General features: G+C 47.5%; 1 protein-coding gene across 3 annotated transcripts in view; it reads left to right on the top strand.

Moving 5' to 3' along the window:
* Positions 1 to 20,896, top strand: part of Eefsec (eukaryotic elongation factor, selenocysteine-tRNA-specific) — a 194,743-nt gene that overhangs the window by 87,873 nt on the left and 85,974 nt on the right. For all 3 annotated transcript variants that reach the window (NM_001109249.1, NM_001398914.1, XM_087658810.1), the window contains 2 exon segments: positions 3,131 to 3,227; positions 5,980 to 6,144. In NM_001109249.1, coding sequence (NP_001102719.1) covers positions 3,131 to 3,227; positions 5,980 to 6,144 — 262 coding nt within the window.

Raw genomic sequence — 20,896 nt, 5'->3', positions numbered from 1 at the left:
CACACACACACACACACCACATAACCACATAACTGAACAAATTCTGAACTATGTGACTGTATAATAAATTTGTTTTGTTTTGATTTTTTTGAAACAGTTTCTCTGTGAAGTCCTGAGAGTCCTGGAAATCTCTCTGTACTAAGTTCACCTCGAACTCAGAGATCTGCCTGCCTCTTCCTTCTGAGTGCTGGGATTAAAGGCTTGCACCATGGTCTTTGTGCCTGGCTGTATAATAAAGTTTTGGTGAATCCTAGACATTTATAATAACATAATGAAGTAGTACTGGAAGACACATAGACCTTCACTATACTTTGTTATAGTTTGATGACTTTTCTGAGCAGATTGTGGAAAGTCTGTATTCTTTGTCTTGGGGATCCTGAAGTCTCCACTCAGTTAGTTAATGATCACTAGTGATAGGACAGAGGTTTCCCTAGATGTATGGGTGTAGGATGCTCCTTGATGAGAGTTTCTATATGCCTGTGGGGTCAGAGTTCCAGCAGAGTTAACATCTGTACCTTAGCACTCTATTTACATAGAACCTTGAAGTCAGAGCTGAGAGCCCAGGTTCTTCTAGGTCTCTCCTGAACATTCAAGTCCTGTGCCTGTGGTAACCTCAGTTCTCAGGATATGTGAGAGCTTTTCTAAGCCAGCTATGAGCATCTGATTCTTTAACTTTTTCTGCTAAGCTTTTTAATCATTTCATTGTTTGCTTAAACAGTTACCTTTCACCTCATTGTGCTGCTGACTACTTCTCTTTATTTTCAACAGATGCCCTCAGGGAAAGGGCTTTTGCAATGAGAAAATGAGCTGGTCTTTGTCCTAACCTGGGTTTCTGTCTACCATCACTATAAGAACTTAGTTGGGAAGATAGCAAAGGGAAATTAGAAACTCCATTTTCCATTCAGGAGTAAAACCTTAAACGGGAAAGGGAAAATTCAAATAAGAAGCAGAAACTCAGGGGCCTTCAGCAGCAGCAGGATGCCAATCAAAAGGCTGTCGCTGTCATAACTCCATTTACTCAGCAGGCTATGGGGTGCAGCCCAGAGAACTCTCTGAGAGCCTCAGATGCCAATTGCTCTGTTTTTTCAGAGCAGGTCTGCAGAAAGCAGATCACCCACAGCAGCAACAGGAGGGCCATGTCTCCTGTCTCTGGCATGGTATGGAAGACTGGAGTCACAGGTTTCTGGAGCAGCAGGTCTTGGAGGCTGGAGACAGCAGCAGGAACAAATGTCTACAAATGGAGCATGGAGTCTTGCAGGCTGAGTCAGGAATGAGTCTCCTTGCCTGAGACAGAAGCCCTCATGTAGTGAGTCTCAACAGAGTCTGTCTCTGGCAAGCAAGGCAGTCTTCCTTCTCCAAAGACTACAACATCTGGGAGCTGGCCTACTGGCCAGAGCCAATGTGAACGAAGTCATCATTCTCTTCTGACAAGTCTCTTTCTCCAGAACTTATTGGCTCAGATATGTATATAATGTCAGCTGTGGCCTGATTGACTGAGCTGAGTATGTGTACATGTAAAGATGGTGATGTCTTGGATCAGTCAGGAGGGAGCTGTCAGACCTGGGAGGAGAAGAAAAAGCCTCCCAAACTTTGAGCATGTTTTCAATTAGGTCGCTTTCTCCATCTCCTTCCTCCATGTTGTAAGGGGAATGAGAGTAGAGGGTGGAGAATCCTCCTTTGGCCTTTCACATCTGTACCTAATGCCTTGAGCTTGCTTTCAGCTGCGTGTAGAGCCTTGTTTTAGACTGCCACGAGGCCCCACTCTCCATCTCAAGCCATCCAGTCTACCACTGCTCTCTGTCAGATGCATCCCACTGTACTAGGGATCCATTAATGCTGGAGTCAGGGTCCCTTCAATCTACTGTTGGGGTGTCAAACAGCCCATCTCTGTCTCCTTGCCTTCAGGGGTTTCTGGTATTCTTTCTGCTCCTATTTAAAAGTTCCCAAATAGGCCAGATAACACATATTCTTTCTGGTGGGGTCCTCTAGGAAACTACCAGATAGGAAAATTGTCATATTTCTTAGGGTCAGTGCTTTAGAACTCAAACCCGTTCTGCCCCCTCTGGGGTCCAGCAGACACTAGCATGGTTGTCAAGGCCACTACAGAGTTGGTGGATAGATGGAACAAAGTAGGTTAACAATATCTATTTGTAACTTGTTCTCAGATTCCCAGTCATTTTCACTTTTCTTGTTCATGCCTTTGGTTAGTTCTAGAGTCTGAAAAAGTTGGGTCATTTCTGTTCAAGCGCTTGTTGCTTCCATGAAGAGGCTTTTACATGTACTTGTTCACCATGGCTATTGCTCTTTCAAGCTGTGTTCACTCTGAAGTTCATAGCTTCAGACAAGTCTCCTTTGCTAGCATGCCTGTAGCAGTGAGCGCTCGTGAATGAGGAACTTCCAAGGCATGAGTGTAAACTGTGGGTTTCCCAGTCTCTTTCCCGCTCTGCGGATCAAGATGTGAATTCTCAGATGTTTCAGCTGCCATGCTTTGGCTCTGCCGTCATGGACTCTAACCCTCTGAAACTGTAAGCCTCCAATTAAACTCTTTCTTCTATATGGTACCATGGTGTATATTACTAAAATAGAATGTAATTAAGCCAGGGGAAATTCCTTGGTACAAAACATGCAAAAACTATTTCAGAAGAGAATATAGCAGGGGGCTGGGGGAGGGAGAGATTATGAACTACTTCTTTTTCCTCCTTCCCTACAGTGTTACTGGTAGTTTCATTTTAGTGAAGATGGCTTAAGTAAGAGATTCTTCTCAGAGAGCAGGGCTTTCTAGATGCACTTTTAGGGACTTTGGGGTCACCAGTAGCCCTAAATTTCAGAGAACCAGATAGTGTGGATCTTTTAAAGAGCTCCTTGTAGTCTAAGACCTGCCTAGATCCCTGCTGCTTCCTGGGGAGGCTCAGGAGGAGTTGAACTTCTAGGTGAATCCCTTAGATTTCTTTTCTTTGTAGGACCTCTATTTCACCTGGCAATTCAGAGCAGTGGTGCTACCTTCCCATGCTCACCGGAAGACTGAAGGAGGGGCACGTGGCATGCTCAGTGATGTACTGACTCTGCAGGTCTGCGCCCTGTTGTGCTGACAGTCTCTGTGACTGTAGTGATGATTGTTGTTCCATTTCAGATTCCGGGGTGCACCGATTATTCCCGTGGCAGCCAAGCCTGGGGGACCAGAGGCCCCTGAAACAGAAGCTCCACAGGGCATCTCAGAACTCATTGAGGTATTGTCAGCTTATACTCAGGCCTACGAGGGAGGGAGAGGCAATCCTAGCAAGAGGTCTCCAAGGGCCCCTCTCTCACTCTGATGTCAGACTCTTCACCTCCCTTAGAGACTCCAAAATTTCATAAAACCCCTGGACACTGGACTCTGCGGAGTCCTTCCCACCCACTGTGTTCTCTACTCTGTCCCTTCTCTTTCACACTTTCATTCAGACAAAGCAGTGCCTTTGTCTGTTACCTGTCCCTGAAGCCTGCCATTTCCCCCACCCCCTCCTCTCACTCTCAGCGGAGACTCAGCCTTGTACAGCATATCTGATCACAGACTCCATTCCTGTCCTCCAGATTGCACAGGTTTCTCCAGTCAGACCCCAACTAAAGCTTAGCAGCTGGAGCAGCACAGCCTTCGTTGTGGCAGCCTCCACATTTATAGGCATTTTATTTTGTAGAACTATGGGCTTAAGGCTCAGGCTGTTCCTCCAGGCTCAGTGGCAATGTCAGAAACAGGGAGCCCAGTCATCCAGGTAGTCCCGTGCTGTTTCCTTCTCGTGAGCAGGGCGCTGAGAGCATAGCAGAAGCACAGCACAGTGATAGTGCTCACCAGCTTGCCAGCGAATGGGGCTTCAATCTAGGCATCACCCCAGCACTCCTGGTGAATACTGGTTTGACCACTGTCCTTGTCCTTCCCCTGCCCTGGCAGGTGGCCAGCAGACAGGGATGTGTTCAAGGTAGTATGGATAGTGATGTGAAGGAAGGAAATGAGGAGGAAGTGCAGTTACTTCACAGAGCTCAGTCACTCAGCTGGGTGCAGAAACTAGAATGTGTGCTGGTCTTGGCCCACCTACTGCTCTCTGACTGGACTCAAGAGATTCATGGGTGTGGGGTTGAGAGATGGGAAGCCATCCTGCTTAGTGAGACCCTATGTCAAACAACACAAGAAGTGTTTGTGTTAGATAACTCACTCCACGAGTGAACAAAGGTGCAGTGCGGAAGGTAATGGGAGAACCACAGAGATGCTATGAGGCTAATTGAGTTACTAGGAGTGATATGTTTACCACAACAGTGACATGACTTGGCTCACCAGGTCCCATACTTAAGTTCTTTACATACTGGATCTGCAACACTTTCAAAGTTGGAAGGTGAGGAAGAGTGAGATTAAGAAAAGTGTGATGACCTCCCCAGTCACTTCCTGGCAGTATATGGGCATATCCCTCCTCAAAACCCTCATCTATGGTCTTGATTGCACGAATTGTCCTTGCCTGGGATACAGGCTCCTGGACATCACACAGGCCTCATCTGTCATGTGTCCTTCCCTCCCCCCATCAAGCACTCATGACAGGCAAGTGTGGAATGTCAGCTTCTCCTGGAGATGTTAGCTCCTCTTGAGAGGACTCTTCTGCAGGGCTGAGTCTCCCCACCTATCACCCTCCTTCATTCCTACTGTATGAAGTAAGTTAGTATGGCCAGCTTTACTATTGCTGCTCCTTTCTGTTAGAGTAGGAGCTCCTTAAGTAGCTCAAGCTGGCCTGGAACTTTCTATCTTCAGCCTGAGCTTCCTACGTTACATCAGGGATAGCAGAAAGAGTACAAATCGTTTATTTCCCTGCTTATCTCAGTGGCAACTCAGACCCAGACCATGGTCAGAATTTGTTGGCGTCCCCTGCACCCAGATCCCAAGCTAAGTTCACATGTGAGCAGATGTTTTCTGGGAGAGGCTCTTGTTATTTTGTCAGTTCTAGAGAACACAAGTCTGGGACCCTGGGATAATTCAAGCAAAATCTAGAGAAATGTGAATATGAAACATGTCTATAAAGTATAACATCTCAGACCAAGTCTCTGTAAATCTCAGACCAAGTCTGTTTTGAATCTCTCCATTATTTTCCCAAAGGAATCATTATCACAAGACAGTGCTTTGAGAATACTTACTGTTGACCATGATACTTAGACATTAATACTACTCTCTCCTGTAATCAGACAGTAGAAAACTTAAAGAGCCTCTGTGCTCTTTAAAAAAATAGTTATTAGTTCTGACAGCACCTTGAGCACATAAGTCGCCCAAGGAACGCTGGCCAGTAGCACTATTGCATGCAGAAAGTCAGCCATGAGGGAAAGGTGGAAGCCCAGACCTCAGGAGCCTCAGGATCCAGTGAACTTAGATCTCCATTTGTTAGGGCCTGCCTGGCAAAGGGCACAAAAGCTCCATTGTGCAGCCCTTCGCCTTGAACTTCAGGCATAAGCTGTTGCCCCTGGAAGCCAGCCTTCCTCCCTTTCACCTGGAGTTTTCCCTCCATTTGTCCTTCATTCACATGCCTTTCCCTCAAGCATGGTACCAGCTACAGAAAAATCTCTTAAGTCCATGACCTTGTGGAGTGAGAGTAGATAGGGAGTGATGTTAACAGCAGGGAGTGGACTGTAGTGATGGGTGAGGAGACAGCCATACAGAAGAAAGCTCTACAGAGGTCTGCCTGTTGTGGGTGGGTGCCTGGCTCTGGGGTGTGGCATGGCAGGCAAGGCCTGATTGGCATCTGGAAACCAAATGAAGACTCTTGGAACTTACAGCTCAGGGTGATACTGTACACAGGGACCATAAGGCAGATGTCCTGTAACAACTGCTTCAGCTGCAGTGTGGAGGCCTAACCAAGTCCTTCTTCTTACTGAGTTAAGTTGCAGCATTGGTCCCCTGACCTGTGCCAGCTTGAAAGGTGGCCCTGGAGGATGCCAGTGGCATACATGCTTATAGCAGCATTTCTTTTCCAGCTTCTGAAGTCCCAGATTTCCATCCCAACGAGAGACCCCTCTGGACCATTCCTTATGTCTGTGGATCACTGCTTCTCCATCAAGGGTCAGGGCACCGTGATGACTGGGACCATCCTCTCGGGCACTATCAGCCTCGGGGACAGTGTGGAGATCCCTGCCCTCAAGGTCAGTCTTGCCTTGACTTTCCTTTGTCCCAACCCTCACCCTTGTAACAGTAGGAGACAGACCAGGCCCTTGGTCTTCAAAGCAGCAGGGTCTAGTGAACCTTTCTCAAGTCTTCTCTTCTATCTAAGTGGTGAGGTAGCCTGCCCCTCTGTGGCACCATCTGTTTGTTATTCAACCCTCTGGATTCCTGGATTCTAGAACTACCATTTTCCCTAGTCTCATAGTAGTGACTGTATAGTGCATGCAAGTGGTGGCCCACATAAGAGATTCCTAAAATAAACCAAGTCTTCAGGGCTTCAGGGGTAGGGTGAGCTTAAGAGCATGTGGCCAAGAACCTAGGGTGCTAGGTGAAATTCCAAGCTTTCTGGATGTTGGCAAAAAGTACGTGTGACACTATCTTTTATGCTTTGTACCCCAACCTTAAATTTGTGATTCTCTTGCCTTGGCCTCCCCAGCACTGAGATTGTGTGTGTGTGTGTGTGTGCGTGTGTGTGTGTGTGTGTGTGTGTGTGTGTGTGTGTGTGTGTGTGTGTGTGTGTGTCTTTAGATCTTGGGCACCTTTTTGAGAATCTTTTTTTTTTTTTTTTTTTTTTTTGCAGTCCAGGTCCTTTATTTCCTTTGTGTCCATTAGGCCATGAGTCCGTATGGAGTGGGCTCCAGCAGCTCAGGCTCCTTCCCGTTAGTCCTCACAAAGTGGGCTTCTCTGGGAGGCGCAGGCTGGCACTTCAGCTGAACTCAGGTGCCCTTCTCTTTGGCTTCCTTTTTCTTCTGATCGTTCTCCTTCACCCGCTTCAGGAAGCTGTCTCTGCTCTTTGAGTGTTTGATGTGCTCAGTCCGCACATTGATCCTCTTGGCCAGAATCTTGCCTTTAACTTGCTTGTTTATAATGATGCCCACGGCATGCTGGGTGACATTGTAGACTCTTCTGGTTTTGCCATGGTAACACTTATGGGGCATTCCTTTTTGAACAGTGCCCATTCCCTTGATGTCTACAATATCACCCTTCTTGTAGATTCGCATGTATGTGGCCAAAGGAACAACTCCATGTTTCCTAAAAGGTCTAGAGAACATAGACAAGTGCTTCTCCTCTTTCCTTTAGTGTTCGTCATTTTGGCGAGTTACTGGAAGATGGCTGCCTCAGCGGAAGGCATCTAAGAGAATCTTAAATCACACATGGTTTTGGTGAAGAGTTGTTCACTGTTAGAAATACAGATCATTCTGCATTCTCAGTGACATAGAAGGTGCCCTGCAAGCCCTTTGAGAATGGAGGCTTAAGTTCCATTTCCTCCTTCAGATACTGTGGCCTGGATGGCCTTGATAATGACTTATTTAGAAGGTTACTTAATTGGGCCTAGTAGCACCCACCTATAATCTAGCTACTAAAGAAGCCAAGGCCAAAGAACTTAATGTGATCCTGTCTCTGACAGAAAAAGTGGGGAGGAAACTGACTATAGCTCATCGTGGAATGCTCACCTAGCACAAGACCTTGCAGATAATCTGCCTATGTCTAAGCACCACGGTTTAGCCAGGCTGGCACAGCAAGTGAGCATGTAACTGCATAAGCCGGTCAAAAATGTAGTCCTCATCCTGAGCAAGAATGGGCCATCCTATTCCTGTGCCTTGTGCCACCTCTGGTAAGCTCTGTGTTGGACAGGGAAATTGCATGTTCTAGGGTCAGGGATGAATAGTGCTATATCCTATATGAAGGGCTGGTGGCACAGGGAAGAATTCCCTAATCAGGGAGACCCAGTTGGGGTTGGGGCTGGGGAGCCTGATTTCTTATAAATCCAAGGACTTCTGGATGGTGCAGTCAGATGGCGCAGCCAGGCTGTATTCTTTCCCAAGGATAATTGTGGATAAAAATCCCCTTCTTTTCCCCTAGTGTAGATCTTCCTCTGAAGAGCACATAAGTCAAAGCCATTTTAAGCCAGGGGTTAAAAGCACACAGACTGTACAAAATAAAGCATGAAATTATGAAAATAAACTAAAGTATATGTAACAAAAACAAGACTAGAGTTGTGACTATGTGCTAACCCTTAGTTGGAACAAAAGTAAATTGTTGCTGAGTTTCTGAATAGTTTCTGTGACAGCAAGGTAGACATGGAGCCAGACTGGACCATCTCCTTCAAACCTGGGAAGACACGTTGGCAGCTTGAGAGAGGAGCTAAAGCTAGGAAAGAAGTGTAACAGTACAGCTCTCGGGGGGTGAGCTTTGATCTGGGGTCCTTGGGTTGTCTAATACCCTCCTCTTGGGTGGGCAAACAGACACTTAAGTGAGGACATGTGCTAAGATCCCTGGCCACCCTTTTTACATTTATAAAGGTAGAACTTACCCATTCACATCCTAACCTGTAGCGTCTGGCGTGTGGCAGGTCTTTAGCACCTGCACATCTAACTCTTCTCTTGCTGTGGTATACCTGCACCCCCAGAGGACATGTCAGTGATCTTACTGGTCAAAAAAAACCAGAACTTGTAAGCAATATATTTGAATATTTAGCTAAGATTGCCAAACACAGTGTGGAGGATGAAACCTTCTCTCTTCTGCTTCAAGTAAGGAGAGAGGAGAAAGGAACAAATCAGGGAGAGCTGTTGGGGTGTGGTTATTCCACAGCTTCTTGGATGTTGTGACTGCCAAGGCTGCTGAAATTTGGAGAAGGCTGTTGAGGAAGCACAACTGCAGTGGGGCACCCTTTTGCTGAAAACATTAGGGTGTGTCAAGTGGATCCAGTAAGGCATCTCAGAAGATGCTGGGGTGAGGTGGACTTGTTGAAAAAGGATGTGCGGGGGCTCCTCCTGTTTACTGATACAGATCCCTGGTGTACATGACATACCCTATATGTCAGAGACTGTTGTACTAGCAACACCCCTGGACAGGAAGAGGCAGAGAGAGAGAGAGAGAGAGAGAGAGAGAGAGAGAGAGAGAGAGAGAGAGAGAGAGAGAGAGACAGAGACAGAGAGACAGAGAGAGACAGAGATAGAGAGAGAGAGACAGAGACAGAGACAGAGAGAGACAGAGACAGAGATAGCGAGAAAGAGAGGCAGAGACAGAGCGAGACAGAGAGACAGAGACAACTGACTATGACAACTCTTGAGCACAGAGGTGGATCTGGGCTAGGGCTGCTGGTGTCCTATCCCTAGGCCTGTCGTGTGCCCAGAATCTTTGTGGACATTCTGGCATTCTCTGCAGAGGGCTCATAGGCTGCAAATGTGCAGAAGCTCACCTCAGAGCCTGAATCTCAGTTTCTTGACCTATCACCCCTCCAGGGCTCTGATTGGCCAGTGCCTGTCAAGCCTGTCAAGCACAAAGGAATCATAAACTGTGGCCTTCTTCCAATGCACAGTGCCATCCTTGTCAGATTCCACTAATCGATGCAGACACATCTGACCGCGCGAACTCCCTTGGAGGAAGGACATGGCCATTTCAAATAAACAGTGCATTCCCCTGGCCATACCTTGTGGCCTGCTTCTGCTGCCATGTCCACTCCCAGCTGGGGTTGATTAGCTGAGTGAGGAAATGTTGGGGAACAAGGAGTAAATGCTAGAGGTGGGGGTGGAAATTTCGTTTAGATCCCAGAGAGGTTTAAACAGCAAACATCCTGAGAGTCATAGCTTTCTGGCTATCTTGGTCTACAGGTTGGGGGATCCCTCTGGTGAAATTTTATCTGGAGATTGTAGGTGAGTCATATTCCTGGTAGTGATTGGGTACTGGGCTGTAATACCAGATACTCTGAAAGCTACAGACATGGGAAAGAGCATGTTAGGCCTTCAGAAAACCTATACCTAACATTTTCCAGTTCTTTGGGCCCAGGCAAGTTGCACAGAGCTGTAGGGCAGGGGATGTGGAAGGATTGGAGAAGTGCTTGACAAGGCTTCTGCACCAGAAATGGCAGTGTCTGAGTTAACATCTTTGGCTCTTTGTTGCCTTTTAGTGTCACATGTGGAGTTCTAGTTGTGGGTTCAGAGAGGTAAATGTGATATGGCCTAGCTGTAAAGATACTGGTCTCCAAGGACTACTAATAGACTTACTGAAAAAAAAGATGTGCTTTGCAAACAGCTGTGGCCAGCCAAGACCAGACACATAATGGTGAGATGTATTAATGGCATATTTAGATACTCATTTAATTCATGAAACATGTAGAGAGTTGGAATTTGATAGCACATTCCTCCAAGTTGTCATGTTCATACCCACTCAGTCCCAGAGAAGAACAGGAAGACTTTCAACACCACAGGACATGGTTGCTTCTACCTTGGTTATGCTGTGACAACATATGTCTCTGAGCCTTCGTGTATATTGATGCTGACCTCCTAGCTCCTAGCTGACTCCTCAGGACTAGACCCAGGGTGGGCTCTACAAAATATGTGGTTTATAGGAGTAAAATCCTTAGAGCAAATACTTGAATTGATTTTCAGTCAGCATTTGGTTGGAATTGGACAGTGAGTGCCCTTGGAGGCTATGTTAACTTCTCCTGGGGCTGTGTCTCCTCCTTGAGGCAGTATCCTGATGCTTTATCAGTAAGGAAAGGTAGAGATGTGCCCTGGGGTCACCCTGTGGTCTTGTTTGAGAGGAGCAAACTGTCATCTTGTGTGTAGAGTTAAACAGCTGCCTTCCTTGGGCCCTGGTCTAGGAAGTAGCTTTCTTTCTCTGATTTTCATCTAGAAGCTATATCCTGGTTTCATTGCTAACTGCTTTCTGCTTTAGAAGAGACATGCTGGAAGGCAAGCCTCTCTATGAATTTGATATTTTCATGGATTGGCTTTGTGGAGTCCGTTCTCCAGGTCTGCATGTGCCTGGGGGTGCCAGATGCATGGGCTTGGAGATCATTACTGGCTCTGGTAGAATAGCAGGACAGGAGGGAGGCAGTGGTAGAAATTGGAACAGTCGTGGGTGAACTGTGGCCATACAGCCCTGGCTGTGCTCAGGATTAGGTTCCTCAAATCCACTAAGGCCACTGCCACTACTTCTTCCCCTCACCCTGCCTCCTGCTCCACTTTTTAATTCTGTCTAGTATTGACAGAAAGACCTTACACAGCCAACTGCCTATGTCAAGGTGTCTGACCTGCCATGTAACCCATGGTCCTCACTGTTCTACATGGTACAGCAGACTGTAAGCTTTTGAGACTGCTACTTCATCCCCTAAGTCATATTCATAGCCTCTCAAGATCACATGGTGCTCTCAGTGTCTGCCTCAAGTAAAGTAGGAACTGGGTCAGTCTTGTCACAAGATCTGGGAGACCCTCTGCAGATTTAGCTCAGGTCTGACGTATAAAGCCTATTCTGTGTCATCCTACTTTCTGTTTCATACATCTATCTTCAAACCTCCTTTCTCCTTCAAACCTGAGATAGCATACTCCTGGGATTAATCCCTAATGCTACTCTATCCCAGAGGCTCAATCTCATGGGTCAGGGTTGCCCTCCCCTGTCAGTGAGAGACAAAGCTGAAATGGGAGTCCTGGGGCTTGGAAAACCAGCATTTCTCCTTCCTCAGACACTGGAGAGAGGAAGGAGGTAATGCCTGGGCACGGACGGTGATAAATATCAACTGCCAGCCCTGGAGAGGCACAAGAAAGAGGACAGAGTCGGGAAGAAGGGCCTAGAAGTATAAGACTTGTGGGCTATTGGGAACCACCTACCTCAGGACTGGGCTTTGTGAGAGCCACATCTTAAGCCTTCCAGGTAAGGATGTCTACTCATCTGGAAGCATGCCAAGAGACAGGAGCAGAGCCTTCTTTCTTTTCAGCTGTCGGGAGTGTGAGCTCAAGATGCAGTACATGGGCACCTCAGAGCTGCAGGGCTTTCAGGGAGTTCTCTGGGAGAGCTGGGCTCTGCCAAAAGAAGGTAGAAGAGTAGCGGTTGGGCAAGAAACATGGGTGGCAGCAAGACAGACTTTAGACACATAGGCTGTATTTGAAGCTTTCCTTTCTACTCCATGGGACAGTTACATCACATCTTGAGGCCACTGTTTCTCCTTGGTTAGTCCATGGTGACTTGACAAGATCTACACAGTATGCCTATGGGTAGGGCTGGCTGTCTCTGCCATTGTTATTCTTTGGCTCTGTCTCTGCCATCAACTTCACATAAAGCCCTACATCTTGTCTCCCCTCCACACCCCATAATCCTTTTCACTTGGTCCTTAGAGAATTACAGCTCTGAGCTTTACACACCAAACAATCCAGTACATGCTGGCTCATGAGACTTGGCCTGTGACTTGCTTTCTGTCTTAAGAATGTGAATCACATTTGTCGTGAGGCTATAATATCCTGTGGTCTGAGCAGGGCTTGGCTGAGAATGGACAGTGACAGGTGAGGGTAAGAGATTAATCTTAGGAGGCAGCTAGCAGGGAGGAAGGTTCTCTGCTGTCATCTGAAGTCATCTCCAGCATTTTGTACAAGTTTTGTTCCTGTGGAAATCCTGAAGGCTTTCTCAACCCTCTATCTCAATAACTATCGCACCATATCAGCCTGAGTGTCAACTGCAGTTTGACACTAGTCCCAACCTGTACCTCCATGGTGCCCACACCCTTCCAGTGCTATCTATCCAGGCAGTCTCCCTTTCTTCTGGGCACAGTTCTATGATCTGATAGTCTGCCTTCAGCAACAGTGCTGAGGCCCACAGTGCTCCAAGGGAGGATCTGAAGGGCCTGGTCCTACAACTGTAAGTCCACCCTGTTCTCTTGGGGTTGAGTACATATGGTTATGTTTAGGGAGAGCCAAGGTTGGGCTGCAGTTTCAGTATGGGAGATGTGGCAGCTACAACCTGGGTTATTTGGGAGGGGGCAAGCCTGGAGGAGCAGTGCTGTCCTCTGCCTTGGTAGCCCATTCACTAGTCCTTTAAAATATCTTTGGACTTCTAGGTCTAAGTCCACAGTTAAAACCAAACTGCTGAAGAGTCTTGTCTGACCCTAAGCCCCACCCGACTACAGATCCAGCCCCACCCACCAGAGTCTAAGCCCTATGGTTGCCTGCCAGTGAGAGCACTGCCTGGGTGGACTGGGAGACATGTGCAGGTCCATCCATCCCCTGTCCACCTACAGTCTGAGTTCATACTTCCCACCACTCTTTCTGCTGAGGGGCAGTGTGTAAGAGGGTCAAAGCTTGTAGCGTCATGCTGCCCAACTTGTACTTCTACATGGACAGGTCACTTACCTGTGTGCCACACAGTGGGGAGATGTCATCATCCTCAAATGAGAGTGTGGGGATCACAAAGCTGTCCTAGTTTACTTTTCTCTTGCTAAGAAAACACTGATCGAAAGCAACTTAAGGGAGAAAGGGCTTATTGTCTTACAAGTTTTGGTCTATCATCAGGGGAAGACACAGCAGGAGCTTGGAGCAGAAACCTTGAGAAACACTGTTTACTGGCTTGCTTCCCTGGCTTGTGCAGCTAACTTTTTAAATACAACATAGGCCTACCTGTACAGAGGTGACACTACCTACTGTGGGATAGGCTCTCCCACATCAATCAATCAGCAATCAAGAAAATGTCCCACAAATATGCCCTCAGACCATTCTGATGGAGATTGAGGTTCTCTCTGCTCAAGTATGGTTTGTATCAAGTTGACAAAAACCATGACAATGGCTCAGCAGGTCCCATACTTGGCACCTCATTGCCTAGATTAGGTCACTGCTCCTATGGTTGGCACTACAGGATGTGCTAGCTTCTGCCATCCCCTACTGGTGACCCAGTGGATGCTTATTAAGCAGGTAGGTGGCGGGAGAGTCTATCACTCCAAGTGGATATCTTTTATACAAGCTGTTGTTAGTAGAGTACCAGCCCGGGGAGCCTCACAGACTTGCAAGTGGCCATTACACCTGCATGTCCTAACACAAAGCAAGATCTGCTGTCCTGTGAGGCTTAAGTGGGACTAAGTTGGTTTTTGTTTCTAGGTCAGGATAGTGATTTGGTCAGAAATAGCATTCATGGAGGACTATGCTCGTATATACCCCTGGGCATCATGCCCTGCTAGAGCCCAAAGTCTAGGTCTCAAGTATGCATCCCATTGTTGGAGCACAGGTGAGTCATTCCTCTGCAGTCTGGGCTGCCTTCCTAATGAGGACAGCATCCAGATGGGCCTGAAGGCATTTGTCCTTTTCACCATTACTTTCCTCCCATGATGGGGAAGGTGGCCAGGAAAGCTCTGACTCAGGCTAGCTCACAGTAGATTCTGAAGTATGGTGGGTAAGAACTCACTACAAACTCTGCACCATAGCTTTGGGGCTGCTGTGCCCTCCTTCAGCCATGGCATATGACGTGTCACCAAGGAAAATGTGAGTTGCCGGTAACTTGAGAGTTGGCAGGACTACAATTTGGCACATGAAGTAGGTTCTGTGCTGGGAAGTGAGTGGCAGCCATGGGTTGGAGACCAAATAGAAGTAGCCTTGGTACAGCTATGCTGAGTAGTCAATAGCTATCTAGTGCTGGACTGTGCCTAATACAGGCATGAGTGCTGTGTGGCACCTAGCAGCATCTGCTCTGTGCAGTCTCTGGCCATCTTTCTGTATTGGAAGCATGCTTTGGCTTTAGTGGGCATTGTGGCAGGGTGTGGTCCAAGTAATTACTCTGATTGCCTCCATGAAGCCAGTGCTGCCCTCCCCAGATGTCACTGCAATCTCGTGGTGAGGGTGGACCACTGAATATAATCAGCTCTGGGGGGCCTGCAGTGGATGGAGTATCCCTTATCTTCTAATGTGGTAAATACCTAATCTTGACCCTCAGATGTCTGCACTGTTGCTGAACTAGGGGGAAGGACATAGTGTCCCTGCTAGCATCAGGAATGCTTGAACACACAGGTGAGTGGTGCCTAAAGTAGTTGATGGACATGTGAGGCTCCCTTAGCAGCAGGCTGGGAGCTGGACTGCTTGGTAGATTGTGATTATCGAAGAGCAGAGGCAGGAAGCGGCTGTCTGGAAGGACAGTGGAGGAGGCTCTGGTGGGGGTGGTGAGTCAGAACTAAGCTCTAGAGAACTGTTCTGGGGGCTTCATGTGTCTCTGGGCCTTTGAGCATTTTTGCTTTTCCTAGGCTCCCTTTGTCACAGACAGCCTGTAACCACAGCTCCCCAGTACTCACCTGCCTTTCAGGAAGGCCTCCTACCCTATGAAGAGTAAATCCCACAAACAGGGATGTCAGTCCTATCCTTTCCTGGCATTGAATTTGAGGCCCAGTAGGCCCTAATCCAACACGTTTTGCATGTAAGAACAGCAGGAGTCTGCTTGTAAAAATTCAAGGTCACATCACAGTTGCCTGAATTCCATTCAGCTGGAATCAAGGAATGGATATCTTGACTATAGAGAGCATCTAAGGCAGAGGTTTTCAACCTATGGATCTTGGACCCGGGCAGGGGTCGAGGGGTGTTGCTAAAACCATTGGAAAACACAGATACTTATATTGCTACTCATAGCAGTAGAAAATTACAGTTATGAAGTAGCAATGAAATAATTTTATGGTTGGGGTCACCACAATATGAGGAACTGTATTAAAGGGATGCTGCATTAGGAAGGTTAAGGACTGCTGGCCTGAGGAAATTTTTATCAACTGATTTAGGAGATCTGACTGGGTCTGTGGCATCTCCTGTCTGCACAGGGAAGGAGTCAGAACTTAGTTTGCTTTGCAGGACTCTGGTAGAGAAAATAATTCATTCAGTGCCCATGGTGTTCATTCAGCCCATTGTGAACACCCGCTCTGTGTAGGAGCCAGGCCAAGTCACAGCTGTTGTCAGAAGTTACTTCTTCAGCACAGGGCACTGAGTGAGTGAGTGAGTGAGTGAGTGAGTGAGTGAGTGAGCGAGCGAGTGCCTTATTGAAGTGATAAGGGGCAAGAGAGCTGCCTTTGAGAATAGGCTAGAAGTCTTCTACAATTCAAGGGACCCAACTACTCAGTGATCCCTGGGAAGAGACTGGGGCACAGCCAGTATTTCCGTGACCCAGGAAGTACTATGCCAGCAATCCCTTATTTCACCTTGTGCAACCCATCTGCCAGCTGGGGGCTGACCCTCTCCAGTGCTGCCTACCAAGTACACTTACAGCCCAGGAGGGCTGAGCCCTTCCCTGCCTGGTTTCACTTTGAGCCTCAGCTGGGATCTTTGGTTTTGTTTTTCTCCTGAAAGGAGAGTTGAGTATTTCCTGAGTGTCTGTAAACCACTGCACCACTTAAAGTGAATACTTACATTCTCTCTTTAAAAATAAAATAAAACAACAATAAAAGCACTGTGAACATTGCTGTAATTGTTCACAGGCTTTAACTTGTAATAATTACAGGGAGCAGGCACATGAGATGCCTAATTAAAATAGAGACACTTGCCTGCTTTTGTTTGAAATTTTAGTAAAATACTCCATTATAACATTTTCTTTTAAAAACTAAATTCTGTCCATTCGGAGTTTGGGTATTTTTGGTTTTGGGTTTTTTTTTTGTTGTTGTTTTTTGTTTTTGTTTGTTTTAATTTTCTTCAGAATATTTAAATGAACAATTTCTGGGCAATATTCTGGGCAAGGGTCACTCAGGAGTCTGGGCCTGCCTTGTAGGTTACTGAACTGTTAGCATACAACTGTGGCAGAGCCTCTTCCTGGGTTGCCTGTCCAGGATAGCGTTTGTGAAGACCTCAAATATGGAAACAGTGCTGAGGACCAGCCGGGCCTGTGCTGCTTTGGTGCTGCTGATATCACCTTCTACTGGCTTCACCCTCTGGCACATAGACACGGATGCCTACAAGGTGAAGCAGACATCCGAAGTCTCAGGGAGCAGAGACTTCTGAGGGGAGGCTGAGCTGCTGAGGCCAGGTTTACAGGCTTCCATACTAATGCCAGGGTCTTGTGGTGAGAGGAGCTCAAAGTATTGTAGACCATGGCATAGCAATATGGTGAGCCTTAAAAGTATTGAGGAAGTGAGCTTACCAGGGCTTGGTGAAGGTCAGAGCTGTGGGAGAGACATGTTATGTTGGCCCCAGACCTCTAGCCTGAGGTAACAGTACCCTTGCTAAGAATGAGATCCCTGAAGGTCCACAAATAAGCAGGGTTTATAGCCAGGGCTGTGGCTTAGGTTTCAACAAAGTAGAGGTGACTGAGGGAACTCCCCACCCCCCACCCCCACACACACACTTGATAGGATGCAAGCTAACAGACAAATTTGTAGCTCAAAGTTTGGGATATTTTCTATCAGTGCATCCAAGCCTTGCGCTTAGGTTTCTAGCATGAGATGATTGGGAAAGTTTTTAAAAACCTAGCCATAGAGGACCCATCAGAGCTGCTTCTGATATCTCAGCCTCTTGCTGCAGGAGCTATCCCCATTCTGAAAGATGGGGGGTGCTTCTGGGGACCCCAGAGAGAGGCAACCCTTGCCTACTAGGGCCAGGTAACAGAGAGGGCAGCCCCCTGCTTCCCAGCCTCTTGCCTCCTCCTCTGCTGCTGCCGCTGTGAAACAAACCGGGGTGCCTGGGCGGAAGGTCAGGAGTTTAAAAGCTTGTTTGATTCAAGACTGGGGTAAGAGACAGGAGGGGAGTGCGCTGGTTTTATATGTGGATCCTGGTATTTTCTTTTGAGCTGGGGCGGAGAGTGGAGGGGCAGGGAGGGAAGGCAGGCTGCCAGAGGGAACATTGCCAAGCAGAGCACTGCTAATGCAAACCATACGGCTGGCAGGCAGGCAACAAGGCCCATCTCCTGGCCTGCTTAATGCAGTCCTTGCAGGCAGGCAGGCAGGCAGCCTGGGCAGCAAGGCTGCTTAACCCTTCAGGTGCTGAGCCAAAAGCAGGCCTTTTTACTTCAGCATATGGCCATTTCTATGCTAAGCCATAGAAAGTAGAAGGTTTAGCAGTGACGTTGACTTTCTACTCACTGGGTGCCAGCAACACTATTCTTCCCATTTGTGATGACCCAAAGTCCCTCCATCATTCTTGGAGTCTCCTTTTCTGGGGTTGGGAAAACCATGGTGAACAGCCATAAGTCTACAGCAGGTAATTTTCAGGCAGCTGCACTTCCAGAAAGGAAGCCAGATTTGCCCAGGGCTGTATAGCCAGTGTTCACCATTGTCTTCCCACTCTCCTGCTCCTCCCACCTCACACACACCCGCTATTTCCCAGCACAGCAAGCGTAGCCCATATTAGTCTCTGGCCATAAATGTGGAGGCAAAGCCTATACAGACCAGGTACCAATGATATCAGAGTAATAGTCAACTTGTGTGCAAAGCCCACTGCTGGAATCGAGAGATAGATAGAGACAGAGACTTGTCAGATTTGCTGAAGGCCTGCGGTAAGGAGTCTGAATAGCTGGAATAATGCAAAGCCAGGTGCAGAAGCAGGTTTCAGAGCACCATAGAACTTGGCTCCATTTATACATATACTCAAGTTTATACAAGTGCGTCAGAAAAGGTCTGGAAGGAGACAGCACAGTGTGAGCAGTGGCTATCTTGGGGGAGTGACAGACAGTGGAATTTAGGGAGCTCAAAGAGCTTACATGTTTTAGTCTGTGTAATTGGTGTTTAACTCTTTACAACAAGTCAGCATTCATCAGTTTCTCATGGGGCTTTTATGGAAGAAAAAACATAGAGTCAGAGAAAGAAGAACTTTTGTTTCACTCTCCCATGTCTCCATTACCTCCCTTGTGTGCCCTCACCCAGCCCAGCCACTGCAAAGCCATTCTCTGCTGGGGAGGCTTCTGGTGGGTCCTCCCTGTTCTGGTGGGCCTATGGCTTTCTTTGCTATCTGCAGGCTAGTCTGACCCACTTGGAGCTTAGCACAGTTGAGGCTTACCATGAAGTAGCCCAGTCTCTGGGTCCCACTGTACTGGGCCTTCTCTACAAGTGTCAGCCTTGTCACGAGCATAGCTCCTTGCTTCCCATCCAACAGTTTTCCCTTTCAACTCCCAGCCTTTGGTTCTTTGCCTGTGTGCCCTTCTCAAGAAACACACATGGCCTGCTGTTTGGTACACCAGATCTGTGGTCTATAGCCCCCTGTGCATACATAGATGATTCTGTCCTTTTCTCAGGGCTCCATCTTCTCTATCAATGCTTTGTAGATACATTATTTTAGTACTCCTGGCTTCTGCTCTGACAATGATCCACTCTTGTTTACCTATTTGTTCTTCCTCAGACATCAAAACTAGGTACTTCCTGTTCGTTAATAGGCAAGGAGAAATCATGGCTATAAGAAATCAAATCCCATATTCTATGTGTGGATCTTGCTCCAGTGTGCATGTACCTTCTACCTAACCTCTGTAGCTCCTGTGATTGTTTGAAGCACTCTTGGCAATGTTACACTTGGTCTTTCCAGCTGCTCTGTGGGTCCTAAGTGGGACTCTGCCCTATAGCAATTCTTGGCAGTTCTTAGCTTTGGGCTCTGCAGGCCTTCATGGTCATCCTCAGTCTTAACTTAGACTGTGGCATGGAGTGACCACTTATTTCCACAATTCAAGCAGTTTAATCCCAGAAACTGTATGTAGAGGAGGAGAAGGGGTATCATAGCAGATGAAAATGTAGACATACAGAGATCTGCTTCTTAGAGAGTCTAAAACCCCAGTTAAGAAAGGGATTTGGGCCTGGCACAAGAAGTTCCTGGAGAACTCTGTGGTGGAACCCTACGTTGAAGAGCAATGTTTGACATGGTTCAGTTATACCTTCCTGAAGGACTTAGCAATGAGGACCCTTTCTTCTGGCCAATGCTATGGAAACTTGCTTTGGATCTCTCAGGAACCTAATTTGCTAAAGATATGTTCCAGGGACAGGCAATCAGGTACCTTGTGGCCTACACTGGGTATCATGCTCTGGGGTGGGTCATGGGTCTGGGGCTAGCAGCTTGGACCTTCTGCTCCTCTGCTCTTTATAGCTCAGGGGTGTACGATAAGTTGCTGAATTCCACTGAGTTGTGGCTCCCAGCCAAACCTCTTTCTATCAGGAGACACCAGGCCATTGAACATGCCCTGAGAACTCAAGACCTTACTGGAAGTATCTAGCAGAGGGGAGTTTTGGAAGAGCCTCTGCCCACTTTTACTGTGAACAGAGATCTAGCCTGTAGGCTCCCAACTCAACACCTGACCTTGTGGCCCACATGAAGTGTTAGGAGACAGTGGTGGGAAGCAGGTGGCCAGCTTGTAAAGGCCAAGAGTAAGTTGCTCAAGCCTCCTTCCCGTGGCCATGGCCAAGGTCCGTAGGGAGCCCCATGAAGCTTTTGATGTGCCGCTGGTGCTTGGCTCCACCATGCTTGTTTGCCTAAGCACTGCTCCTGCCAGTTCATTCGGACCTTCTCCTTCTTTTAAAAACATGCTTCTTGCCAAAGGTTATTTTGGATCTGTTTTTGTTTATCAGGTAGGATTGTTCCAGCACAATTGAAAGCAGACCCACATGTTGACACGCATTGGAGCTGCTTGCCAGGGCACGCGCACATATACACACGCAGGATATGTGGGAGTCAGCCAGAGCCCTTGAGTATAAGTGACTTGAGCATGGGCTCCAGGAGACTTCTCCATAGAAGACTTGTATCTTATAGATGCTCTCTAGATGCAAGTGTGGACTAAATGTAAGCAGAAGCTAGGGAGAGAACCTTTTAGGATAGGTTGATGGGGTTTAGGAGCTAGCTATCTCTGCTGTGCCTGTATAGGGGCCTTCATTACTCTAGACTGAGGATTCCTTCACTGTGACTGAGTTCACTCATTCTCAGGCTGCTGTGTGAACTCTATGTGGGACCAGAGCTGACCAGATATAGGTCAGAAGCAAAACAATGGGACTGCCAGGCCCTGGGGCTGGACCTCCTTTCTAAGGCAACAACCCTTTCTTTG

Source organism: Rattus norvegicus, chromosome 4, assembly GCF_021556685.1.
Source record: "Rattus norvegicus strain SHRSP/BbbUtx chromosome 4, alternate assembly SHRSP_T2T, whole genome shotgun sequence".
Classification (NCBI taxonomy): Eukaryota; Metazoa; Chordata; class Mammalia; order Rodentia; family Muridae; genus Rattus; species Rattus norvegicus.
The sequence above is the reverse complement of the archived record's forward strand: the minus strand, read 5'-3'. Positions and strand labels throughout refer to the sequence as shown.